Source organism: Cnephaeus nilssonii (genome assembly GCF_951640355.1).
Source record: "Cnephaeus nilssonii genome assembly, chromosome: 4".
Taxonomy (NCBI): Eukaryota; Metazoa; Chordata; class Mammalia; order Chiroptera; family Vespertilionidae; genus Cnephaeus; species Cnephaeus nilssonii.
Genome location: NC_137075.1, coordinates 98,183,510 through 98,209,949, shown reverse-complemented (window position 1 = coordinate 98,209,949; position 26,440 = coordinate 98,183,510). Strand labels below are relative to the sequence as shown.

At 37.1% G+C, this 26,440-nt stretch overlaps 1 protein-coding gene across 7 annotated transcripts in view; it reads left to right on the top strand.

Moving 5' to 3' along the window:
- Window positions 1–26,440, top strand: part of EML5 (EMAP like 5) — a 104,558-nt gene that overhangs the window by 72,338 nt on the left and 5,780 nt on the right. For 5 of the 7 annotated variants that reach the window (XM_079769178.1, XM_079769177.1, XM_079769179.1 and 2 more), the window contains 12 exons: window positions 1,551–1,752; window positions 2,419–2,545; window positions 8,095–8,173; window positions 8,901–9,030; window positions 10,301–10,399; window positions 14,444–14,464; window positions 18,191–18,364; window positions 19,195–19,403; window positions 21,664–21,821; window positions 24,137–24,251; window positions 25,797–25,985; window positions 26,114–26,286. In XM_079769178.1, the coding sequence (XP_079625304.1) occupies window positions 1,551–1,752; window positions 2,419–2,545; window positions 8,095–8,173; window positions 8,901–9,030; window positions 10,301–10,399; window positions 14,444–14,464; window positions 18,191–18,364; window positions 19,195–19,403; window positions 21,664–21,821; window positions 24,137–24,251; window positions 25,797–25,985; window positions 26,114–26,286 (1,676 nt within the window). Of the gene's footprint in view, window positions 1–1,550; window positions 1,753–2,418; window positions 2,546–8,094; window positions 8,174–8,900; window positions 9,031–10,300; window positions 10,400–14,443; window positions 18,365–19,194; window positions 19,404–21,663; window positions 21,822–24,136; window positions 24,252–25,796; window positions 25,986–26,113; window positions 26,287–26,440 lie in introns of those variants that run through there. The other 2 variants (XM_079769182.1, XM_079769181.1) reach the window with 2 other exon arrangements.

The window sequence follows — 26,440 nt, the reverse complement described above, 5'->3', positions numbered from 1 at the left end:
TTTAAAAATTCTCATAGAGAGCTCAGGTGCCCAAGAAAGTATTGTATCTACTTTATACACTTAAGTGGTAAGACTTTATAGTTGACTAGAGGCCCGGTGCACGAATTTGTACACCAGTGGGGTCCCTCGGCCTGGCCTGCAGGATTGGGCTGAAACCAGCTTTCTGACATCCTCTGAGGGGACCCGGATTGCTAGAGGGTGCAGGCCAGACCGAGGGACCCCATTGGTGCACAATCAGGGCCGGGGAGAGACATGGGAGTTTGGCCAGCTGGGGAGGGACCATGGGAGGGCTCCTGGGTGTGTCCAGCCCATCTTCCTCAATCCTGATCAGCCAAACTTCAGCAGCAAGCTAACCTACCAGTTGGAGCGTCTGCCCCCCGGTGGTCAGTGCACATCATAGCAAACGGTTGAGCAGCCTTAGCATATCATTAGCATATTACGCTTTGAGTGGTTGAACAGACCACTGGACACTTAGCATATTAGGCTTTTATTATATAGGATAAGAATGTGTTCCAATAAAACATTATTAGTCAGAAACTTCACTTCCAGCATTTTAGATGTTATAAATGCCTAGGGAGAGGTCCTGGGATATTGCTGTACAGATTCCTTCTTCGCCTATTGCAGCAAGAACCACAAAATCTTAGGCAAACTACCTTCTTGCAGTGTTCTGTTGACACATCCTCCTTTTATTAACTTTATTCCCAGAAGATTTACTGATTTAGCTGGCATTGTGTTTTGTATATTTAAAACATTTCTTACATTAACATCCTTGAAATGATGTCCATCTGAAACCTGCTTATGATACATTATTCTGAAGTGTACTTCTGTAACTGGTAATGCTGCTGTTCAAGATTTAAAAGTAGCCAGTCTCTAGAACTTGTATTTTTCTTGATATTTAAAAGAAAAATACATTCCCATGTATGGTGCTTACAGACAATGAATGAATGAAGATAAAAGATATTTACATGGGTTTATACCAAAATGCTTGATAATTACTTTTGTTAAGATGGCCACTCTGTACATAGATATTTATATTCTGATTTCTAAATCATTGTTTCTGTTTTCAACAGTATGTCTCATAGCCATGTTTTTAATAGATATGTATTATTCCATAGGTATACACTGTAGTATTACCCTTAGGAACATTTAAGGTATTTAAAGTTTTTCACTACTAGAAGTAAATGCTGTGGTAAATAATTGTTGCACATGCGGTGTTTTTTAGCATAGATCTCCAGAAGAGGGATTGGTAAATGAAAGGTCAGAACGTTTTTATGCTTTTAATGCACAGTACCAAGTTGATTTCTAAAAAAGCTATGTCCCCAGTACTAGCAAGGTGTGGAACTACTAGGTGTACCCTGCCCTCACCAGCTTGAGAACTGTTATTTTTTATGCTAGTGAATTTCAGTATTTTCTAATTTGTATATGTTGTATTTATAATGACTAATTCCTAGTCATATAGTAAGAAAGAAATTCAAAATTTTAACTGAAAAATTTCAAGTAATGATACTTCTCAGAATGACTTTTGGCTTTTTTTTTTTTTTTATCTTTAGGGAAAATGTGGAAAGTTTAAGAGGTATGTGGCTCATAGTACACAGGTCACAAATGTGCGCTGGACTTGTGATGACAGCATGCTGGTGACCTTAGGAGGCGCGGATATGTCCTTAATGGTTTGGACAAACGAAATGGAGGGCTCTCGAGAAAAAAGGCCTTGTGATAGTGAAGAATCTGATACAGGCTCGGAAGAAGATGGGGGTGTGTTGGTTTACAGTCTATTTTAACTAGAACATAGAAAAAATAATACAGCTGGTTTAAGCTGCAGACGCTGAAACACGTAATACTGATGTTTGAATAATTGTGATTTTAGTCTATTTGGTCTATTTAACACCAAAATTGGTGTGTGACTCAAGAAGAACAGACTGTCATGTATTGATGACTTAGATATTCTTTATCTACAAATGTAAGGTAATCATACTTAAATAAGCACTGCTTAAAAATTTATAGTATCTAACCTCATGTTTTAAAATAATTCCTAATATGCTGGTAATACCAGGTCATTATAGAAAATACCTTTTACAGTAAATAATAAGCACAGCATCCATAATTTAACCACTCAGGGGCAACTTCTGTTAATAATTTGGGATCTAGTAATAAGGCATTTATATTCATAGGATGTTTTTAACAAAAATCATTTTTGTAGCCGCTATTATCACTTAGTAATACTTTGAAACATTGTTACATATCATTCAATATTCTTCTACATCACTTTACTGGCTGTATATTATTTTATAATTTGGTTGTAATAATATACTTTTTTAAACTTATTTCATATAATTGAACATTGTTGTATCCAAATAATAAGATCACATACTTGGCCTCTTCAATTATCAGTTAATGAATAATTCTTATATCTTATGGTAGGCTACGACAGTGATGTTACAAGGGAGAATGAAATCAGTTACACCATCAGAGCCTTATCAACAAATATTCGTCCAATGTTTGGAATCAAGCCTCATTTGCAACAAAAAGAACCCTCAATGGATGAGAGGTAACAGTCAAGTTTAAAACTAGATGAAGAAAACGATACTGCTACTAATAATTGAATTTATTCTTTAACTGAATGTATTTTTGCAAAAACTAAATAACAGTGGTACTCTTTATTATACGGTACCCAGGACCTCTTAGAAAACCATGTTTTTCCTTATATACTTTTTGGTGGTGACACTTTTTAGAAATCGGTTTAAGGAATGATGCTATATATAGTCTATATAATTGAAGAATGTTATTTGCTAACTTTTATAAATGTATGTGATGGGGTTGGGGAGATAATAAAAATCGAACCTAATACTATGTACTTTTTAGGAAGCACATGAGCAGAGATACTAAATTTTGAAAAGGCCCTTTGAGCCATGTGCCTTTAATCAAGGATAGATTTATTTCAGAAATTTTTCAAAAAGGGAAGTTAAAGTATAGCTTGTCTCTAATGGGAATTACTGGTCTTTGTCTAGAATCAGCAAATCAAAAATAAGGACATGTACACAATAATTTTATGAGGAGATAACTTTTTAGTAAAGTCTCTAAGCTAGGTGACAGATCAAGAGAGAAATTGTGAACCTGATCATTAGGGAAGATAGGAAACAATAAAGAGGCATAGGGATCAGTGAATCACATGGATTGCAGAAGCAAAGAGGTTTTAAGAAATGATAAAGGAAACATTGTCCAGAAATAGCAGTGAAGAGCAAAGAGGGAGTGATAGGTGAAAACGGTGACCTCTTCCGTAGAAGCTGCGATGAGGAAAACTTCATTATGAGAAGTTAGTAAGAGTATTTGATGGGGGAGTTAAAGACAGGGAATGCATTCACAATGAACAGAATTTGTGGAAGATTCAAGTGAATGTATAGTTGGTGAGGGTAGTGCTGAAGAGCATTGGAGCTCAGCTCGTAGAAATTACATCAGAAGAAAGCACTGGCAGAGGGATTGGCGTTTACACCTGTGGGTTTAAGAATCGGGGAAAGGATGACGTCGGAAGGGTGGGATGCATGATGGTGATGGAGAAGAGGGCAGAACTAGACATTCACCCCAAAGTTCCCAGGAAGTTCTGGGTGGCATGTTGAGGTGGTGATGCCTCCACAGCTGTTCCACGTGCCCCTGTTGATGATGGTATACCTCAGATAATAACAGTGAGGAGTCACCATATGGCTGATCATCAGCATTGTCATCACGTATAAAGAGGCAAAGTATGAAGTTAGAGATATGTTTCAAAAAAGTTGGCCAAACCATAATCTGAGTACTTGCACAGGATTCAAGGTTGAAGCAACTGGGTAGGAGGCAAATGGCATGGGGTTTGAATTCAGACAATGGGTTAAAATACTCGTTTTATCATTTACCAGTTGTGAAAATGATAAATGTGAATCTTGTAAAATTGTTCGTCCCCTCTGAGCCTCAGTTTCCTCAGAGGTAAAATGACTTCTAATTTATGGTTTAAATGAAAGAATTTAGATAGTAGGTCTTTACCAATGACATCCCTCCCATGGAATGAAATACAAAGTAACCTGAGGAGTACCTTGGTTAATACTGAAACACTATGAAATTAAATATTCACAAAGTAATGAACACTACCTATATATTAATTAATTAAAGTAATACATTTAAATATGCAAATGTGGATGTTCCTAATTAGAATATTTGCAATATAGTGCTTAATATTACTTAAAGGAAAGTATATCATCCAGGTCATGAAGCATGAAAAGTGTTTCATAAGGGAAAAGGAACTTGACATTTCCATAATTTCGTTTATTATATTTATTTTTAAAGAAAAAAATATTTATCAGATAAATTTAGTATGTCAGAAAGTGTGACCTAATTTTAATATGTTGGCTATCTTTTATGGTAAAACACTTTAATTTTCTTCTTCATTGCTGAAGTGACCCAAGTTCTGACAGGTGAAAATATCTTACTGCTCATGGAGAGTATTTGACAGTCATGATTATAATCTTTGCTGTTAGCTTGCATTTTTTACAGCTGTTTTAAAAATTATTTTGAAATTATTTCACACCTTGTTCTCAAATCATAATTCAGCTCTACTAAATTCTTCTGAAAATGTTGAGGCAGAAGAAGCCAGTAATGTGATTCATAGTTAGGAGTCTTCATTTTCATGAAATAAAAGAATCAAAGGAAATAAAAATGAAGAGATATTTCTTTTTACCAACTTTGAATATATTTGTGAGGAGAGAATATAGTCTGTATAAGTAACTATTTTCATATTTTAAATAAAATACATTATTGTCAAATGTGAAATAAGACACTTGATAGACAGTTAAAACAAATGCTTGTCAAATACCTTATTCACTTAAAAGGAAAATGTTTCTGATGATAATTTGATAACTACTATAATTGCTTGATACTTTGTGGGGTATTTTACCTAAATGACTTGAATAATTTGTTATTCTTTTTATCTAAATATTTGTGAAACAAATCTTATGTATTTAAGTAATTTATTATCAGTGAAATTTTTGATATTTGTCTTTGCTTACTAAACTGGTACATTTTATTCATGATCAGTTTTCATATGTCTCCTCCTTTTTTTCCTTTTGCTCCTTTTAAAGGCAGGGGATAGTAAGGTCAGTATTTTATTAAAGAAAATACTTTACTCAAAAATTGACTCTTCTGTTTTTGTCTTTATAGTTACTTAAGGTATATTTTTCCCCTATAAAACATTGAACTACATTTGTCAAGAAAGAATCAGAAAATGAAACAGGACAAATCCTACAAAACAGTTGCATTTTATAAATACAATATGTGGGTGTTGTTATGCAAGTCTTGATTATTATCATTGGTTTTAAAATGACTTTTCATAGACTCCTATACTCAAGATAGTTTCCATTTTTCCTTAAGTTTCAGAGACTGATAAAAACAATCAGTTAACCATACATTTTTATCAGTGGAAAAAGTTTCAGTTTATAAACCTATAAAGGTCATTTCATGCATATTTAATGTCTCCATGAATTTTAAAACATTAACACAGGGCAGTGAATGTATTTGTATGTTTGATAAAATTGTGTGCGAGAACTCTGGGGAACTTCTGCAGCTACTTGTACTGAGAGGTAAATGTCTCCAAACCGTTTCTGAAGCAGAACCATTTGAGGTAAAGGCTACTTTGGAAGTTTTTTAAAAAAGGTACCATTAGGAAAATGCTGGAAGATAAGGATGAAAAAATGATTTTTGAAATAAGATTGTATAGAAATTCAAATATTGGGCACTCCTTAATTTGCAGACAGCAGGAATTATCTGTTTTTTGCAAGTTTTAACATTTATAACAGAACATGTTGAATTCTCATTTATTTTTCTCCTTCACCTTTCTTATTTCCCTGCCATTAATGGAGTAACTTGTCTTTTCTAATATGCAGTAATAAATAAAAACAGGCCTTTAAAATATACAGTATAGCTTATCTGCATTAAATTTGTAAAAAATATTTTATTACAGGAAATATTTTACTAGTGTTTTAAATTAAATCTGTGTTGTAATCTTTTCCCCTTTTTATCTGCTGCTAAAAAGAGGTTCCAGGTAATCCTCTTTCTTTGCTATGTCTTATGAGGCCTAATTTTGTATTTTTATCTTCTTTTATGTTTCCCATTAATGAGCTATGTTACTTGGTGTTCTTTACTTCTAATCAGTTTATGTTTTTTCCTTTGAAATGAGTATTTCTGAAATGAACAGCATCTTAATTATTGGATTCACACATAAGTAACTACTTCTCTGAAACATTATCCATTTAACTTGTATAATATTACAAGCTGTGTAATTTTAAGCAATAATATATCTTATATGAATTATTTTTACAGAGTTTAAAGTACACTTAACTGTACATGGGATTATATAGATAAAAATTACAGCTCTCATATGGTAACATCAAATCAGGTTCAACAAAATGACTGGGAAGCAGAACCAACCAAGGCTGCTGTCCTTCTTTGAAATGATTCTAGCACAAATATTTTGAGTTAGACATTATACATTTCAGTTATATTTGTTAATTACATATATTTTTAAATTATATGAAAAAGGTTTGAAACCAAAATTGTTGTGATAATTTGAAAAGCTCTTTATATAGTTTCGTAAGTGCATTTAATTTTTATGCCACCAGCCAGTCAAGGTTATGTACTTCTACATAAGCTGTTGACCATGAAAATGCACACTCTTTTATATTACACTAGAGGCCTGATGCACGAAATTCGTGCAAGGGGCTCGGCCCCTGCCGCCTGCAGCGGCCCCTGCTGGCCGCCTCTGCCTTGGCCCCCGTCTGCCACGGCTTTCGGGTCTAATTAGCATATTATGCTTTTATTATTATAGATGTTCAAGTCATAACCCTTCATTTACTTTTTATGGATAAATAACTGGAAAACGATTTTGAAAATACAAGTGTTATGTCTTTATTTTTATGGACTTATTTATAAATATTGGAATTTTTCAGAGGAAAGTTAATTTGTATCATTTCCTGATTTTGTTGTTAAAAATTAAATATTAGCCCAGCCGAGTGGCTCAGTGGTTGAGTGTCAAACCATGAACCAAGAGGTCACAGGTTTGATTTCCAGTCAGGGCACATGCCTGGTTGTGGGCTCAATCCCCAATAGGGGGCATGCAGGAGGCAGTGGATCAGTGTTTCTATCTCTCTATCCCTGTCCCTTCCCCTCTCTCTAAATCAATAACTTTTTTTTTTAATTAATATTAGCTTAAAATTTGGAGGGGGGAGTTGATACATGATTAATTTAGATTAATTTAGGTTATTAAAAATTTTAATAATGATTATATCAGTTAAAACTAAATGATGTGGAGTTTTTAAATTTTATTTAAAAAAGAATTTTAGGAAAGAGCCTTTACATTTAAGTGAATCAAATGTGAACTCTATACACCGAATGGGACATTACGAATAATCCTGAACTAGCTGTGGAAACCGAGAAGAGCGAGCTAGGTTTTGGAGAGCTGCTGTGTAGGTGAAGTTGATTAGACTTTAGTAAACAGTGAGGATAAGAGAAGAGAAGGAGTGGGAGGCAGTAGTAACAGCCGTCACCTTTTATAGAGTGTGGTATGATTTACATGCTTCGTAACTTATAACGTGTCCTGCTGGACTGATAGGATGCCACGGCCATGCTAGGGACTGCAAGAGGGAGAGAAGGTAGGCACAGAGTGGCAGGTAAGAGCACAAATTCGAACTCAGACGTGATTTCTGTTGGCAATAGAAAATTCATAGAAATATTTTCAAAATTCAGTTCAAGAAGAATCTATTGAATACGTGCCGGGTATAAAATACTGTGGTAGATACTTTAGAGCAGTAATCCAGGCTTTGAATATGTAAAACTAACATTTGTATATTTTTATAAGCAGTCTGCTGTATAGTATTTACATTATGAAGCATGCACTAAAGAAATTAAAAGTAAAATGAATAAAAGGTCGATTACCTTCGTGTTTTAGAAGATACCAAGATAGAGAGGCACAGTCTAGTGAGCACACAGATGGGGCTTGTTTTTATGAAGGCTGCTAGACATTTCTCTCCGTGAAGGTGCCCATAACTGCCTTTCCTCATCCCCACTTCCCTGTTTCAGGCCCCCCGTGAGCAGGGCCCCGCCGCAGCCAGAGAAACTCCAGACCAACAATGTCGGCAAGAAAAAGAGACCCATAGAGGTGAGGAAAACTCATCCACTAGTTCATTCTGTTTTCTGTTTGTAAAATACCCAAATCTTAGTTTTAATGAAAATAAGCATACTGAATAATCATTTTTGTTCGGTTGTAAAAATTGATTGCTTAAATGTCACGGCTGAGCTCTAGACTGACATCGTAGGCATTTCATAATCCCAGGATCAGCAGCAACAAGCAAACTGTGCTACGTGGGGTCAAAAATAAGGCATCAGAACTGTGGGAGGGCGATTGTTGTACTCAACTGCCCCATTGGCCCCAGGTCACTGAGAGCATGAGTCGTCAGGGGGGTGCACTGCCCTTGTGCCCCAGTGTCGCTGTACTGTTCCCATGCTCAAAAGTGCACCCCTGGGACCTAATTTCTACTGACTTATAATAACTGTTATTTTGACTAATTAACACAAATCGGAATATTCTTCTTTTGGACAGAAGTATCTCAATGTTTAACCCATAAAATCTTTAAGAACTGAAATTCTTAGAATCTTACTTTCCTTTTCGTTTTTACGACTTTATGTGGAAAAAATAGAATGTGTGTTTTAGCTGTCCAAAACAGGTTACATAAAGAAGTATGTCTACTTTAATTTTGTGTTTGCAGTTTGTAAAACATCAGAAATGCATCCTTTATTTTGTCTGGAGGTACCAATACTGTACACAATAAAAAAATGGTGAATATTTAGACATGAGGAATCATATTATGGTTTTATCATTGTTATAGGACCTCATGTTGGAGCTTGTTTTTGGCTATCGAGGCAGAGACTGTAGGAATAATGTTCACTATTTAAATGATGGTGATGATATAATTTATCATACTGCATCCATTGGAATTCTGCACAACGTTGCTACAGGTAGGAAACCCTGATTCCTCATCCCTCCTTTCTCTTAAATTTAAGATTTTTAAATTTAGCATCTTAAAATTCTTTGTTAAAACTTTAAATAATTAAAATGCCTGAGCCCAGAATATACGTCATATTGTAGAACTTCCTACTAATATTTCAAGTAACCAAATTTACAGTCTTAATAGAGTGTAGGAGCAGCAAAGGGTTTCATATGCCAAGTGCGCAAGGTCTCTGAGTGAAGGTTTACTGTATGTTGAAACCATTGTAACTATTCTATTGATGGTTTGGATCAGGGGTCCTCAAACTTTTTAAACAGGGGGCCAGTTCACTGTCCCTCAGACCGTTGGAGGGCCGGACTATAGTTTAAAAAAAACTATGAACAAATTCCTATGCACACTGCACATATCTTATTTTGAAGTAAAAAAACAAAATGGCAGAAACACCCGCATGTGGCCTGCGGGCCGTAGTTTGAGGACGCCTGACTTGGATAGTTGTCTCTGATAGTGATTGAAAGTAGCATTCTGGGTGAGCTTGATTGCTGGGGGTGGGGATGAGGTGGGTGGTATTCATACTGAGGCTTTGGAAAACCAATATTTAACTTCCATTGGTGTATTTCTCTCTCCCCCTCTCCCTTCCTCCCTCCCTCTCTCTCTCTCTCTCTCTCTCTCTCTCTCTCTCTCTCTCTCTAGTAAAATAAATTAAATAAGTAAGTAAAATTCTTCAGTACCTCCCCACCGATTATAGAATATGAAATTTAATAGAATGGCATTCAAATTCCTCTATGATTCTAGTTCCAATTTGCCTTCAACCGTATTTCTCACTTTTCTTTTTATGACCCTACACTTCAGCCAAGTGAATCCTTTGTGTGCTTACTCAATACTTTCCTGCCTTTGTACCTTTGCTTCAAGTATTCTTCTACCTGGAATGCCCTTCCCACCCACCTTCACATTTACCGAATCCACCGGGTCAGTCCAGCAGTGCCATGTGCCAGGATCAGAAGACTTCTCTGCTGTGAATCCCCACAGCGTTTGATCTTTGACTCTGTGGCACTTGTGTCTTCAGCCTATATCAAATCGGTTTATGCCTTTCAGGGCTCTATCCCTTTAAAGGTTTCTGGGTCATTTTTCCATCTTCATGATGATGTGCACATATTAAGTGCTCAAAATATGTGTTCAAGAAGCAAGTAAGTTAAACAGAGCAGTTTATTGCTGTGGATAAGTGCAGTTGGCTGTTATACTTTAAAGTTTTAAAATTTAATTCTCAAATTATTTTTTTATAGGGACTCAGAGTTTTTATCAGGAACATAATGATGATATTCTGTGCCTCACTGTAAATCAGCACCCCAAATTCATCAACGTAGTAGCAACTGGCCAAGTAGGTATGTTTGTATATTTTAAAAGAAACAATTTTAAGTGATTGTCTTGCTCAAATTAATTTAGTATCCTAAGGAAAAAATTAAAATATCTTGTTTATTTTTCAAAAATTATTTGCACATAAAGCACACACCCAGTTTGACCATATTATTTATTTCCAGGTATCTTCCTTTCACTTCAGTTATCTGAGTTGATTCAAACAGTTCAAAATTATGAATAAGCTATTTTATGTTGATTGAAATAGTTGGATTTAGTCCTTTAGCAGAAATTTCAGATCAGCAAAAAGGTTTAATTTAATAGCATGTAGAGCAGAAAGGAGAATTTGAGGAAGACACGGTAACTAAGGGGAGCCAGGACATAACTAGCTGAGGGGGCGGAGCCTCTGCTACTGCAGGGTTATTAGCTAGAGAGAAGAGAAGCCACGTCTGCTCTGTGCTAGCAAATCCCGCTGCCTTTCTCTCCTTGGAACTGATCTAATTTGCCAGCTGTTTCTAAATCATCACCTATACTGCTGTCTTTAAATCGGTGGAACTATAAACTTATACAAAGGCGGTAACCCTACCAGCAAAATGATGAGAGGATAGCAGGTCTAGTTAAGACATATCTACCAATCAATCAGTGATCACTATGAATTCTGCATAATAGATTCTGTCAGTCAGATCTTCACAACCTGGTATAGTTTTTAGAAATGATTGGAACCCTGAGTTTGTTGGGTCTCAGTGGGCCTCAGTTGCTAAGCCAGCTTTCCAGGTGTTCCAAGTGTCTTTCTTCTTAAGATGACTTATGCCTTTAATATCTTCGTACAGGTACTAAATTGATCAGTTAAAAACTTATTTTCTGGGTTGCTTAGTTCTACAGTGATGCCACAAAGACCCTTATATTCTTTCTGTAAAATTTTCTACTTTTGTAAAGAAAGTAGACTAATATTTCACCTGTTATATACAAAATATTCTAATCTTTGAATATAAATACACTACAAGCCCAGTGCGTGAAATTGCGCGGCCCCACCCACCCGCGTGCGCCCCGCCCACCCGCACTGGTCTTTGGTCATTACAGTGTTAGGGCCACTGGGTTTTTATAATATAGATAGGTCTAACCCCTTTTTCTGTTAAGTGTTTTGAAACTGAATTTTGTTTTTACTCTGCCTGAGGAATGAGAGGCCATGTTATTACCATTTTGGTCACTAAAGAACCTAGTTCAGTGCCTCTTGGCATATACTTACTTTTTTATAGCTCAGTTAGTTTTGATTGAGCAGATTTATTTATTCAACAAGTTTATTGAGCACATATCATGTTCAAGGTATTGTTCTAGGTTCTGGGGATACAAGAAGCTTACAAAAGAAAACTGTACACAATTTAAAAAATGGAATTTACATTCTGTGAATAAAATTCTGGAAGGCATGTTTCTTTCATTTTCCAACGTTGCTCCTTCTCTTTTTCTTTCCTCTTCTCTCCCTCTGTTAAGCAACTTTAATATATTAGTGTTCTAGTTTTCTCTTTTGATTAAGAAATGTGATCACAAATTAATCTCCCACAAAATTTGACTCTCATCTACTTCTTACCCTTTTTTAAAAATTGACAAATAATTGACATATTTAGATATACATAAATATATATCTCCCTAGCTTCAGATATACATCATAATGACTTGACATCTGTACTCTTTAAAAGGCAACACTATAGGGAATGTGGAATGACTAGTTACCGCCTCCCCTCTCCTTCTAAGTCCAGGCAGTGCAGAGTAGCCTGAGCTTGCCCCCCACTTGTACCCTCCCACAAAACGCGTAACAAAAGTTCTGTACTGATGACTAGTTAAGTGCAAGATAGATTCCAGAGAGACCAAAGAGTGAGGGACTTTTTTTCTTCTAAACCTAAAGAGAACTGAATCAGTAGTTACTTTGCCTGCCAAGCTTTTTTTAGCACCTGCAAAGCACAGAACACTGCCTATAATGTTTATGGTTCTCTTTGTTGGAAATCATGTAGATCATAGAAGAATCGGAATACTTTGCTTTTTTCATATTTTACCCTATTACATTCAAGCTTTTCTTTTTCTAGACTGGAATCTTGGAATCCCAGGGACAAATAATATCATTTTATCTGGTCTATCATTAGATGTTTGAATGTCCTCTGTAACATCTCTGATGAAGGGTCTTCCTACATATGCTTGAACCCCATCATCACTTAATGCTTAACAAAATAGTGTAACCTCTCCTTGGGAAGCTCTGTTATAAAGTGCTTCTTTATACACAACACAGATCTGTCTCTTTAATTGCAGCTCATTGGTCCTCCTTCTTGAGGCACCTAGAACAGCTAATTTCTTTTTAAAAAAATATTTTTATTGATTTCAAAGAGGAAGGGAGAGAGAGAGAAACATCAATGATGAGAGAGAATCATTGATTTGCTGCCTCCTGCATGTCCCCTACTGGGGATCGAGCCTGCAACCCGAGCACATGCCCTTGACCGGAATCGAACCTGGGACCCTTCAGTCTGCAGGCCGACGCTCTGTCCACTGAGCCAAACCAACTAGGGCTAGAACAGCCAGTTTCCCATGATAGTATCTTCCACTATTTGGAGAGAACTGTCATAATCTCCCTGAGTCTAATCTAGTCTAATCTAGCCTCTAAGAGGGCTCACTTTAGACATCCTTCAACTACATTTCATAAGTCAGAGTAAAATGAGAGCAATGGGATTGCCTTCCATGGACTATGATAACTGAAAACCCAGAATTCTCTATCAAATGGTCCTAAACCTGCTTGTAGGCCTGTCTGAGGCTCTTCTCCAAGTCCAAGCTCCCAGTCGTAGATTGCACAACCAAGAAGAGCCCTCGTGAGGATGCCCAAGGGGCAGCGGGCATTGGGAGGTGGTGAAGGGGCTTTGACGTGCAGGCTGGATGACTACACAGGAGCTTCCATGCTCCTGTGGTGGGAGGTAAAGCTGGGATGGGAAGAGAAAGGGGTAGGCTAAGGCTATCTCATGCTGCCAAATTCTAAGGAGTTCTAAAATTGAACCAGGCCTTCCAAGTCGTTATAGGGGGGCACTTGTCAGGATAGGAAGATAAAACATTTCACTTAATAATTGTATCTTGATTGATAAATTGAAAATATTTAGGCCTGTGATGTTTAGGTCTTTATTTGTGCTCTTGTCCCAGGTCCTGCAGATATTCAGGGCCAAGCCCGACTTCCAGACAGAGTGCCCGGGTTTCTCAGCCATTCTTCCTGGGGCGCCGTGTCAGTCCTCTCCCCATTTGGTTCTCGTCAGAGCAGTTCACAACTAACAGTGTGTTTCCTATGCAGCTGCTCAGCAGCCAGCTACGATTTCCTCTTTTCTCTCACATTCCATGTCAGCACACCCTGGGCCTTCATTATAATTCATCCTTGAAATCATTATTTCACAGGGATATAAGGCTCTCCCCAAGCCATCATCTGCCTTGAAAGGATTTCTAAGTTTTTACTCCTTCAGTGCTAAAAACTGCTGCTTCTAAAATGTTGGGTAATAGGTATTTCTACCACAAACATAACGAGCCCAGGCTTTCATGTTTTCTGTATCAGTAACCTTTTACTCATACAGAAAATTTTTAGTTAAAAAAAATAAAGAGCATGGTTAATTTATGGCCTTAAGTTATATGGTAACTTTTGCCATCGTTTCTCTCAGGTTTAGATCTAATTCTCGCCTTCAAGTAGAGATGCATTCTAACCTTAAAGGGTCTATTAACAGTTCATTTTGTAAAACAAAATGAGGATCATATCAATTTAAATCATATTATTATTTTCAAAGTTGTTAAAATTTTATTTAACTTATGAAATACAAAGAGAATAAAGTATTAATCCAGTTTGAAAGGTCATATATATAGAATGTTAATATGTGTGTATAATTTAAATTATTGGCTTCACTTACAGTTTACTCAGTTTCACATAAAATTAATTTTGTATGACACTTGATTATTTAAATTATATAAAAATCATCACTATTTTATAATTGAGTTTTTCAAATTTTACTTTTAGTATTTATGTTATTAATGGATATTGTTTTTCTGCTCCTTTTCCATTTTAGGTGATTCAGCAGACATGTCACGTAAGGAAAATTAATCATTTTTTTTTTTGTTTTAGTTATATTGTTTAGTAATGATAGTCCATATTTTTATAGAGTAATGAGATACTTAAACCTATTTTGGATGTTTTAAAAATGAAGAATACATCCTTTTAATGTCATGATATTGAGCCCAATCTGTAATAATAGTAACAATAATTATTTTTTAAAAAGTAATACTATATTTTGACCTTTTTAATGTTCCCAGCACTGTTGTAAGCACTATACATGTAACCTATTTAGTCATCACAAGAATTTTTAATAAATAGGTATTAACTTGCCAATCTCATGTAGCTGTTAAAAGTAGAGGGTTTAACACTTAATCTTAAATATGAATCAATAAATTTTATTGCCTGAAAATAAAATTTTTAAAAATTTATTTTTATGTACTATCACAATTATTGCACATGCTAGATCAACAGATCATTTAAATATTTAAGAAAAACTTTTTATTATTAATTTTGACCAGGGGCTTGTGAATTTATAAAGCTATTAAATAAAAAATGTGTTCATTGTTTTTAGATATACAGGGTGTCCCCCCAAAAAATGTATACACACTTTAATAACTGATAGCTCAATTTTGAAAATGAAATGTATTTTAACAAATACAGCCTTTATAATTATTCAAATGTTATGGGACTGCTCCACACTTAGTTTTTTGGGGGACACCCTATATAATAACTAGGCTTTTCAACTCAACTTTCAGTTTACATGATATAGTAAGAATTAGCAGTTTGACAAGAAAACATTTCCCAGTGATTTTAACTCTTTCCCTGCCCTTCCCTCCTCCGGCATAAAGCACGGTTCTGTGACTTGACTATAATTTAAGGAGACCCTAATGGCATCTCTGTACTGGAGACTAAGAGTCAAGGATGGTCATGAAAAGTGGGTGGGATTGCTTTTCCAGAGGCAGCCTGATGTGATGGACAGACAAGAGCCTGGGCACTGACGACAGCACACCTCTGGCTCTGCCTGCCCTGAGCTGTGTGTGACTCAGGCAGAGCACTTCACCTCTCTGAGTCTGAGTTCGTGGGAAAGCATTCCTGTCTAGAAGTAGGGGTTAGAAAGCATGAGATATTCCTGGTAACATGCCTGGTCCATGATAGGCACTCATATCTGGTGGCATACAGGAAGTAGAGAGCACGAGTAGCATCTGTGTTAGGGCAGCGGAGTGAATGGCCATTCTGAAATTACAGTTGGCCCTCCATATCCATGGGCCACCAATGGCAGATTAAAAATACCCAGAAGAAGAAGCTCCTCCAAATTCCAAAAACCAAAATTTGAATTTGCCACACGCTGAGCACTGTGCTGAATCCGTGCAAATGAAGTGAACACTGCCATAGCCTATAGGCCAGTGGTCGGCAAACTGCGGCTCGCGAGTTTGACTAATGAGTTTGCCGACCACTGGGATAGGGGCTTAATCACAAGGAACAACAACAGCCTGTAATTATTGGAATTGAGAATCTAGGTCAGTGGTTGGCAAACTCATTAGTCAACAGAGCGGCAAACCGCGGCTCACGAGCCGCATGTGGCTCGCGAGCCGCAGTTTGCCGACCACTACTAGTATAGGCAAATACCGGTTATATGCAAATACTATATACCATTTTACATAAGGGACTTGAACACCCCCAGATTTTGGTACCAATCCCCCAGGGAAACTGAGGGACAGCTATATAGGAGAAAATAAAATATACTTAATAAACACAATTTAATACTTCTTTTGTAAGTTAGGCCTTGAGAATTTCCAGTAATTTAAATTTTAACTACTGTTACATCAATAAGTTTAGAACAATCTAAATGTGGAGCAGTCCTATAACATAGTCATACTTATTATATATGTTTTAAAATATAAATTCTGCTATAAGTTTCTTACCATCTCATGTAATTTTTTATAAATGTTTAAAAAGCTCTATAATTCAATTTATCTAAGATTATTTGCTATTTAAGTTTTAGATAAATTGAACTGTGTAATTTGTGGCATATTAAATTTGGAGATAAAAATAAGTGATGTTTCTTGAAAATCCATTATCTATCTCATCACATTTAAACAAATATAGTATATGAGTTGCCCAGAGGTACTTTTTGTAAATATATTAAAATGTTTTTACATTATGACCCATGTAATATTTATCACTAGCAAAAAATCAGAGTGATCTACCAGTATGTATTTACAGTTTAAATTTGAACCACCTAACATGGCTTATTAAGTTTACAGTCCCCATCTCCTTTGAATTTTATTGAATGAGGAACATTTTAGTCCAATACTTAAATTATTGACAGTTTTTCACACATAGATACCTTATTTTATTATAGGGTAAACCTTTGTATCTATTTCCATGTAGTTATGATTTTTTACATGAAACTTGTTACTGTAATTGAAAAAGTTTAAAAACTAAATAAAGGATAACTTTAAGAGAAAGTTGCATAAATCTTTGAATAGTCCCTACTTAATGTTAATAAAATTTAAATCCCTGGTTTAATATATTATAATTACTTTGTTTGAGGAACTATCAGATTTAATTTATCATTGTATAACATAAACTGTGGATGGTATACCATAGAGTCTAAATTGATCAGAATATTTTCTTTAGAGACCAAAGTTTGTTTCTGCACCAAATGGTTTTAAAGCAGCTTGTCTTAATATTTCTCTATTTTTGCAATACATATTTGTAATAGATTTATAATTTAAAGCAAATGCACGTTAGTATTTTGATTATTTTACTAAGAGTTCTGAGACTGAATCAGCTGCTGAATTAATTTACCCATTTTTTAAGGGTACAGTTCATGAAAAAAGGACAATAATACAAAGCTGTGATTTTTTTAATTTAGAAAAGAGAGAGCTGGGAAATTTTTTCTAAGCAGCAGAAATGGGCTCTGCAAGATGAATAACAACAAAAGTAACTTAAAAAAAAGATTTCTTCCATAAAATCCTGTTTTTTTTAAAAAAAAACTATCTTATAAAGTGATATGGAGTTAGCATTTTACCCAATATCCAGTTAAAAATTTCTTTTGAAATCTTTTCCAGTAGTCTTCTATATGTTGCTTTTCTCAATTTGTGTTTGCTTTTCAATCTCTCCTTGAGATAATCTAAGTATTGAATATACCCTGGTCTTTAATTGTGTAATGTTTATATATCTCTCCACGTAATTATGTAAAGATTTAATGTGCATCTACAACATGTATTATTATTTTTTTAAAATATATTTTATTCATTTTTTACAAAGAGGAAGAGAGAGGGATAGAGAGTTAGAAACATCGATGAGAGAGAAACATTGATCAGCTGCCTCTTGCACACCCCCTACTGGGGATGTGCCCGCAACCAAGGTACATGCCCTTGACCGGAATCGAACCTGGGACCCTTGAGTCCGCAGGCCGACGCTCTATCCACTGAGCCAAACCGGTTTCGGCAACATGTATTATTTTTGAGGAGTTGCTTAAAGTTGTGATTACCTAATTTGCTTATCCAAATGCTACTTTGTCAAAAGTGCCATTTGGACTATACTAGTAGACTGAAGAAGTATTCTGTATTTCCCCCCTTTCCTTTATCTTCCTTTTTCTTAATTTAGTCTTTGTTGTGCATTTTTAAATTAAGTATGTAGTCTTTCCTTGGTACTTATTTTTCCAGGTTTCAGAGATGAGTATGCTTCCGCTTTAGAAATGGAAACATTTGTAAGAGGTGTGTTACAGCTTTTGGATTTTACCTCTATTTAGCTACAGCTCCTTCAGTTCACATCTGGGATGCAGTGAACAAGCAGACGTTAGCTATACTAAGATGCTACCATTCGAAGGGCGTGTGTTCAGTCAGCTTCAGTGCTACTGGCAAACTCTTGCTGTCTGTGGGACTAGACCCAGAACATACTGTTACCATTTGGAGATGGCAGGAAGGTAGGATTCTTTTCCTTTGTGGTTTTTAAAAATAAGAATACTATGGTAACATGAATTCTCTATTTAGTGTTTGCCTTAACTTGATGATTGAAACCATTATACATGATAGCCTGGACAATACACAGCACACAGCTTGTGTTATTGTAGGTACATCCCTCTTAAAAAGCCCAGCGAAATTGTAAGCTCACAAAACATAAACTAATAAAGTTAATATTATAAATGGTTTGCTGCTCTTTTCTTTCAGTAATTATGTATATATAGCATTTTGCTGATTTTTGTTTGGCTAGGAGGTTCTTAATCAAGAATGGAAGTGAACTATATTGTAAGTGATAATGGAAGGTCAATAGGGTTATTTTATTTAACATCCAGACAAAACTCCTCAGATACATAGCTACTAGAAAAAGTTAAATTCATAGGGTTATTTTATTTAACATCCAGACAAAACTCCTCAAATACATAGCTACATAGAAAAAAATAAGATATGGTTTCTAAAACCTAAAATGCCCCTTAAATGATGACAGCAGTTCTGCAGCTGAAGTTGCAAGGCAGCTGGGTGGATGCTCATGGGAAGGAAGAACAATCCAGTTGTAATGAATTTTATAAGCCAAAACTAAATAAATAAAACGCCCCTTAAATGATAATGAAGCTCCTTGTACACACATCACTTGCAAAAATAGGTATTTGTATATCATGTGGTTGCTAGGTAGCAGTGGGAGGGACACGCCCTCTCACTTTTTTGAACTACATACTTTGAGTAACTGTTTGATTCTATAAAAATCAGCTTAGTTCTTACATTAACCTACATGATTTGTCGTATCTTTTTTTATCAGGTGCCAAAATTGCCAGCAAAGCTGGTCACAACCAACGTATTTTTGTGGCAGAATTCCGACCAGACTCCGATTCCCAGTTTGTCTCTGTGGGAGTGAAGCACGTGAAGTTCTGGACACTGGCAGGAAGGGCTCTTCTTAGCAAAAAAGGGCTGCTGAGCTCACTCGAAGATGCCCGGATGCAGACCATGCTTGCTGTTGCATTTGGTGCAGTATGTCTCTTAAAATGCGTGTGGTAGTGTACTTTGAATTACCTAAACTGAACTACTTTGAATTTTCTTGCCTTAGATAAATCACATTAATGCTGTTTATATGGCACTGGAATCCAATTACATATGTCCCGGTCATGCATATATTTCATCTTTATGAATCTGATTCTCCCATAAATCAGAGAGTGAGAAAGTTAATGAGGAAGAACTATAATGAAACTTTTGAATCCCTGGGCCACTGCCATTCTCAAAAGCCTTCGTTAATCTTGTAATTGTCATCCTAAGTCTCCTAGGCCCTAAAAATTTCTCAGAATGAAAGAGATATATATCAAGAAATGTAACTTTCCAGTGTTTAAAAGGTGGTACTTGGGTTTAGGATTTCCTCTGCTTTCCATCATCTTAACTCCCTGCTTCTTACCTAGTTGGAAGTGCTCTGGGCCAGTGGCTCTCATTCAGGGGAAGAGCACACTGGTCTTTTTTTGCTTGTCTGTCCTCACATGAGGATATTTTTTCCATTGCTTTTCAGAGAGTGGGAAGGAGGGAGGCGGGGAGAGAGAAATATTGATGTGAGAGAGACACATCGGCTGGTTGCCTCCTGCTCACCTCCTACTTGAAATCCAACCAGGAGCCGGGAGTGACTCCTTTGGTGCTTGGGTTGATGCTCTAACCACTGTGATACACTGGCCAGAGCACACCTGCTTTTAAACTTAATAGAAAGTGTTCAAAAGAGTCACTTACTGCCCCCCATCCCATCCCATCTGGGACTGTGTTTTACAATTCACATCTCTTTAATACCCTGTCCTGGTGCATTAAATAACTGGGTTTCTTACTAAAGTATTTATGTGGGTATGTAATCCTTGAAGAAAATTACAATTTTAGAACCTTTAAGCACACTCGTGTTTTTGAGAAAAAGACCATTAAAAATGTTGACAGTGCCATGTCAAACCAGTTAAATCTTTTGGGAAGTCTTAATATAAGACCAGTAATTCCTTTCCAGAAGGAAAACCCACACATTCAAATGCTCCTGGCGTTTAATTTGCCCATGTAGATTAACCTTCTTCACATACAAATTCCTTAAGTAGTTAATTGCCTATTCCCAATACAAAATAAACTTGAAGACCAAAATATTAGCCATACTTTTACATTTGAAGCAACAGTGCAATCAGTGAGAATGTTTTGTTACATAACAAGGTGAGTTTTCTTCAGTTTAAGCCTGTGAAGCTCTGCTAGGCTATGAAAACAGCCAGAGAAATAAGATACTGGTTTTTACACTTAGAGCACTTACATTCTAATTGCACATAAGGCATGAATTAATGCTGCTCCTAGGTGACAGATGGCATTGTTATTCAAATACGAGCTATAAGTATATATGCTGAGGAATTCACAGTGACAGGGAAATTAAACATACAAACTAGTATTCTCAGGAAGATGAAAAATCTTCATTTGTTTCTATTATCATTCAGTCTTATTTTTCTATTGATTCTTTCCATATTGTTTTGGGTGAATGATCGTATACAAGTTGTTCTAAAAGTGAAGCTAAAATGGGATGAAAATAGCACGTGATGCAGGATTTTAATTTTCCAGTTTCCACATAATGAACTATATCGGGATTGCAGTTCTCAATGTGACCTAAAGCACATATAAGCTTTTGGTATCTTATCAAATTTATCTTATTTTGGATTGATTGCAGAAATGCATTAACTTTGGCTACCTTGATTTTAAGAAATGGCAAGTGTTAATTTCATTTTTAACATCATGAGTTAGTAAAATCTGAAAAACTACAAATTTGCTGTAGATGGTAGTTTTCCTTTCTATGACAAGATAACAAACGTAATAAAAAAGTTATTTTCACTTCCTATTTTTACTCTTTTTTTCACTCTCAGTTACTAGTGACCTTTAAATTATTTCTTGGGCAGCTACAAGGGAGCATTCCGAAGGGACGATATGAACTCGAATTGTAGTATTTGTAATTGGAAGAGACCTTAGAGATGGTTTCCCTCATTATACACATGAAAAAGCTGATACTCATAGAGGTTAAAAGTCTGGTCCAAGGTCATTCCAGCTAGTAAGCAACAGCACTGGAACAGAAAGAGCGCTGACAACGCGCAGCTGCAGGTCAGGTTCCCTGGCTGCGGAGCCCATGTCCTCCACCAGCCCTGCTCGCGGTAGCCACGGTGAGGCAGGCTCACGTGTACATAAGAATTGCATCTGTTTGAACTCCACTTGAACTTTTGATGAGTGTATCTTCCCCACTCCTTTTCAGAATAACTTGACGTTTACAGGTACCATCAGTGGAGATGTCTGCGTATGGAAAGATCACATACTGTGTAGAGTCGTGGCCAGAGCCCACAACGGGCCTGTGTTTGCCATGTACACCACCCTGCGAGATGGACTTATTGTGACTGGGGGCAAGGAAAGGCCGTGAGTCCTTTTTTTCTTCACCGCCTTCCTGACTATGCATTGTGACCTACCTGAGGTTTGGTTAGTTATTCTAGTTAGTTCTAAGGTTATCCTCTCTGACCTTCCTTTGCATATGCTTCTCATTTTACTGCCTTCTAAAAAAAATGTTTTTTATTGATTTTAGAGACAGAGGAAGGGAGAGGGATACAGAGAGACAGAAACATCGATGAGAGAGAGACATCGATTGGCTGCTTCCTGCGCATGTCCCCCACCGGGGATTGAGGCTGCAACCCCGGCACGTGCCCTGAGAATCAAACCAGCAACCTATCCATGCATGGGACGATGCTCAACCAACTGAGCCATACCTGCCATGACTTTAGTTCTGACTTTAAATGGCTTTTTTTGCATTGTAGATAAATTAATCTCCAACAACTTTGGGTGATAATTTTTCTGAGGTATGGAAAGGGTGTTATTCTGCAAGTTAAGATTTTTTTTCTTGACCTTGGGCAGGTATTTCAGTTGGTTAGAGCATTGTTCCAATACATCAAGGTTTCAGGTTCCATCTCTGGTCAGGGCACATACACAAATCAACCAATGAATGCATAAATCAGTGGAACAACAAATCAATGTCCCTCTCCCTCTTTTTCTCCCTCTCCCTGGCTCCCTCCCCCATCTCTAAAATCAATAAAAGATTATTTTCTTTTTTTGTTAATCCTCACCCAAAGATATTTTTCCCATTTATTTTTAAAGAGGGTGGAAGGGAAGAAAGAGAGGAGGGATGGAAGGGGAGAGAGAGAAACATCAATGTGAGAGAGACATCAATTGGTTGCCTCCTGTATGCACCCTGGTTGAACCTGCAACCCAGGTATATGCCCTTGACTGGGAATCTAACTTCGGTATGAGGGCCTGCACTCTAACCACTGAGAACACTGACCAGAGCAAAGACGATTTTATTGACGTCTATATGCTTGTATAAGTCTTTGCTGAGAAATAGGCGACTCATGGGCGAATCTTTGTCATTGAACCCAGGATGCATCTTGACTGCTTGCTTTTGTTGAGACTGGATGCCGAGGGTAGAACGCACATTGCTGCATTAGAAAGGGTGAGAGGATGCTAGAAACAAACTCCGCCTCGTTTGCTCTTGATTGAGGCAAACTTGTTAGATAAAACTGTTTAATACAAGACTTCAGAATTTAAGTCTGGAGAGAGGTATCCAGTGGAAACCAGATACTTGTCATTGATTTCCTACCAACATATTCATATGCATGTTAAAGTGCAACATCCAATGTGACCAAGAACTAAGTACATTTTCAGTATAGGATTGAAAGAGCCCACACACACCAGTTACACACAAATGCAGCTGCTTTTGCCTTTCTCATAAAGGAAGACTGTATTATGGTACAAGAACATGTTTCTCCCCAAGACGAGCAGTTCATCCAGCAGAAAATAAAGCAGTACGTTTGTCCTTCTAACAGAAAAACGGTAAATGGGCTAGATTTCATCTTATGTTACTCTGATACTTGTGTTTCTATTAATTGTCTAGTCTTGCACACCCCCTACTCATTAGCCTGTAAACGGTTTCAGTAGATAATTGTTTTGATCTTAGGAATGGTTTTACAACTAAGGTAATAGGATGAACTTGTTCAAATGCCAAAGCTAACACAGAACATTTCACTGATGCCTCTCAATCCAAACAAGTGAGAATACAATTGCCTGAATATATTAAATGTGTGTGTGTGTGTGTGTATGTGTGTATACATATATATATATAAGAAGCTTATTAGATAAAAGATGTATTTTTTCAGGTTTTATTTTCAGTAGGGTATTTGAATAATAATGTAGGAAAAAATGTGCTTCTCTTTTGGCCCTTAAACTATATCCCATAACATGGCAGCTGGAATCCTTTCCTCTAGCCCAGTGGTCGGCAAACCGCGGCTCGCGAGCCACATGCAGCTCGTGAGCCGCGGTTTGCTGCTCTGTTGACTAATGAGTTTGCCGACCACTGCTCTAGCCACACATTTCCATTGTCCTCTTAACATTAAATCACTTTCTACATTTTCTTAAGAGGTATTATGAAGGATATGTGTTTGGGGAGGGCACTAGATAAAATTATGCTCATGTCAGAAAAATGAATTTTCATAAAATAAGATTTGCTTAAACTGAATGTTTGAGATACAGTATATCTTAAAATTGCCATAGAAAGTTTAGAATATCTGAAGTAAATTATAAATATCAGGGCCTTATTAGTATCCTGCTTATAATAATACTTGTTTTAGTAAACATTATTTGTAATAGCCAATAACAAATGCTTTTTTCGTTGCTTGGGTGGCTATTAGGTCAAAAGAAGGAGGGGCCGTCAAACTGTGGGATCAGGAACTGAGGCGATGCCGTGCCTTCCGGCTGGAGACGGGACAAGTCACAGATTGCGTCCGCTCCGTGTGCAGAGGCAGAGTAAGCTGTTCCTTGAGCCATTGTGGGGCAGCAGGGAGTAGAGCACATTATCCCTGTGACTCTCGCCCTCTGCAAGGCCATGAGTAACCCTTAGCCGGGTTTGCTTGTCAGCTTTGTTCTGTGGGGTCCCTGCTTTCTTGGCAGCACCAGCGCCGCCGCTGGCACACGTGCAGCCTGCACCGTGCAGGGCTCAGGTGGAAGCGCCCACCTCAGGCTGTATTCAATCCTCCATGCTTTCTTGAACCTGCTCATTCAACTGTGGTAGATGGAACTGAATTTCCTTTTCAGTTACTAATTTTGACTAGTGCTGCTGTTTCATTTTCTTAAAAAGACACATTTCTATACAAAGTTTTGACCATGCATGTACTTGTAAAAAGTGTATTTATAAATCTTCATGTATTACTATCAGTCTGTATATTAAATATTAGTTAAGCTTTTATTTATACTTATTTCTCATTAAAATCCAAACTTTCTTCCTGTATCTCAATGCACTTACACCTCTTTGGAGATTTTCAGACTAAAGTGTCATCAGAGCCAAAACCTGATGATTGGTGAAGCCAGGTGTATTATCTTAGAGAAAAGGTGACATTTTTAGCACGGACTCCGACATGCCACCCAGCCCAGTGCTCTTGCAAATGGGCCTCTAGTCATAGAAAACCACATAGGCGAGGTTAGTGCAAAGCAGCAAGTTCTCTGAAAGTAGGTTGTTTTGGTTCTGGACCCAATTCTAACAGGATAGGATGGGGGAAGCCCACATAACCCCCAAACAATTCTCCAACACCAACAGGGTGTCTGAAAATTCAACTCAATTCTGACACTGCCTACCCAGAGATAGCATCAGATCCTACAGGTGAGGGGTCTCCTAGGAGACTGTCCCACCTCCTTTAGATGACAGTCTTAAGTCCAGGTGGTTACCTGTGCTTCCGACCAACTGGCTATAGATTGGGGGTTCCCACCCCTAGGTTTGGTTAATTTGCTAGAGCAGCTCACAGATCTACAAGATATCTTACTAGGTCACGGGTTTACTGTAAAAGGACATAACTCCTGCTCAGCCAGATGAAGAACTGCACAGGGCAAGGTATATGGCACAGGCGGGAGCTGCAGCTCCCCAGTGGCCACCCTCCCCTCACCTCCACCTGAAAACCAGCTCCCTCCTTGGATTTCCATGGAGGCTTCATCAGTCAGGACTGATTAACCCCTTAGCCATTGGTAACTGATTTAACTTTCAGCCCTTCCACCCTCCCCAGGTGGATGGTGAGATGGAACTGAAAGTTACAATCCTCATCACATGGTTGGGTCTCTGGCAACCAGGCTCCAACCTTAAGTGGAATCCAAATGGCACCTCATTAACATACCAAAAGACACCTTTAAGGCTCTCACCACTTAGTACATTGCAAGGGTTTTAGGAGCTTAGTGCCAGAAATGGGACGAAGACCAAATCTGTATTTATTATAAATCATAGTAGCACATAGGTCAATAGGGCATTCTTATTGAAAAAGAACTGTAGTGTTACATTGAATATTATTGGTCCCACTTGTATTTCAGGGCAAGATATTAGTTGGGACAAGGAATGCTGAAATAATTGAAGTTGGAGAGAAAAATGCAGCATGTAATATTTTAGTTAATGGTCATGTGGACGGACCCATATGGGGACTAGCGACACATCCTTCCAGGGATTTTTTCCTCTCTGCTGCCGAAGATGGGACAGTGAGACTCTGGGACATTGCTGATAAAGTAGGTGCAAACGTTTTTTAAAAGATGTTATAATTTCTCAGAATTGTGTTGAGTTTTGGGAAGATATTGGTTTATTCTGTAAGTACTCTATTTAATATAGTACTTTTTGCCTCTTGGTTCTTATGCAGAAGATGTTAAACAAAGTGAATTTGGGACATGCTGCTCGTACTGTGTGTTACAGCCCTGAAGGGGACATGGTGGCTATTGGAATGAAAAACGGAGAATTTATTATTTTACTGGTGAGCTCTCTAAAAATATGGGGAAAGAAGAGAGACAGACGATGTGCAATCCATGATATCAGGTTAGTCAACAAATACAGTATTTCTAGTATACTTTTAAATGACCCAGTTTGCATTTGAAAAAAGGTTCTTAGTGCCCATAGCATTTTATCACATCATAAATTCCATGCTGAAATATGGCTGTTTATAGGCTTACTAGAGGCCCAGTGCATGAAA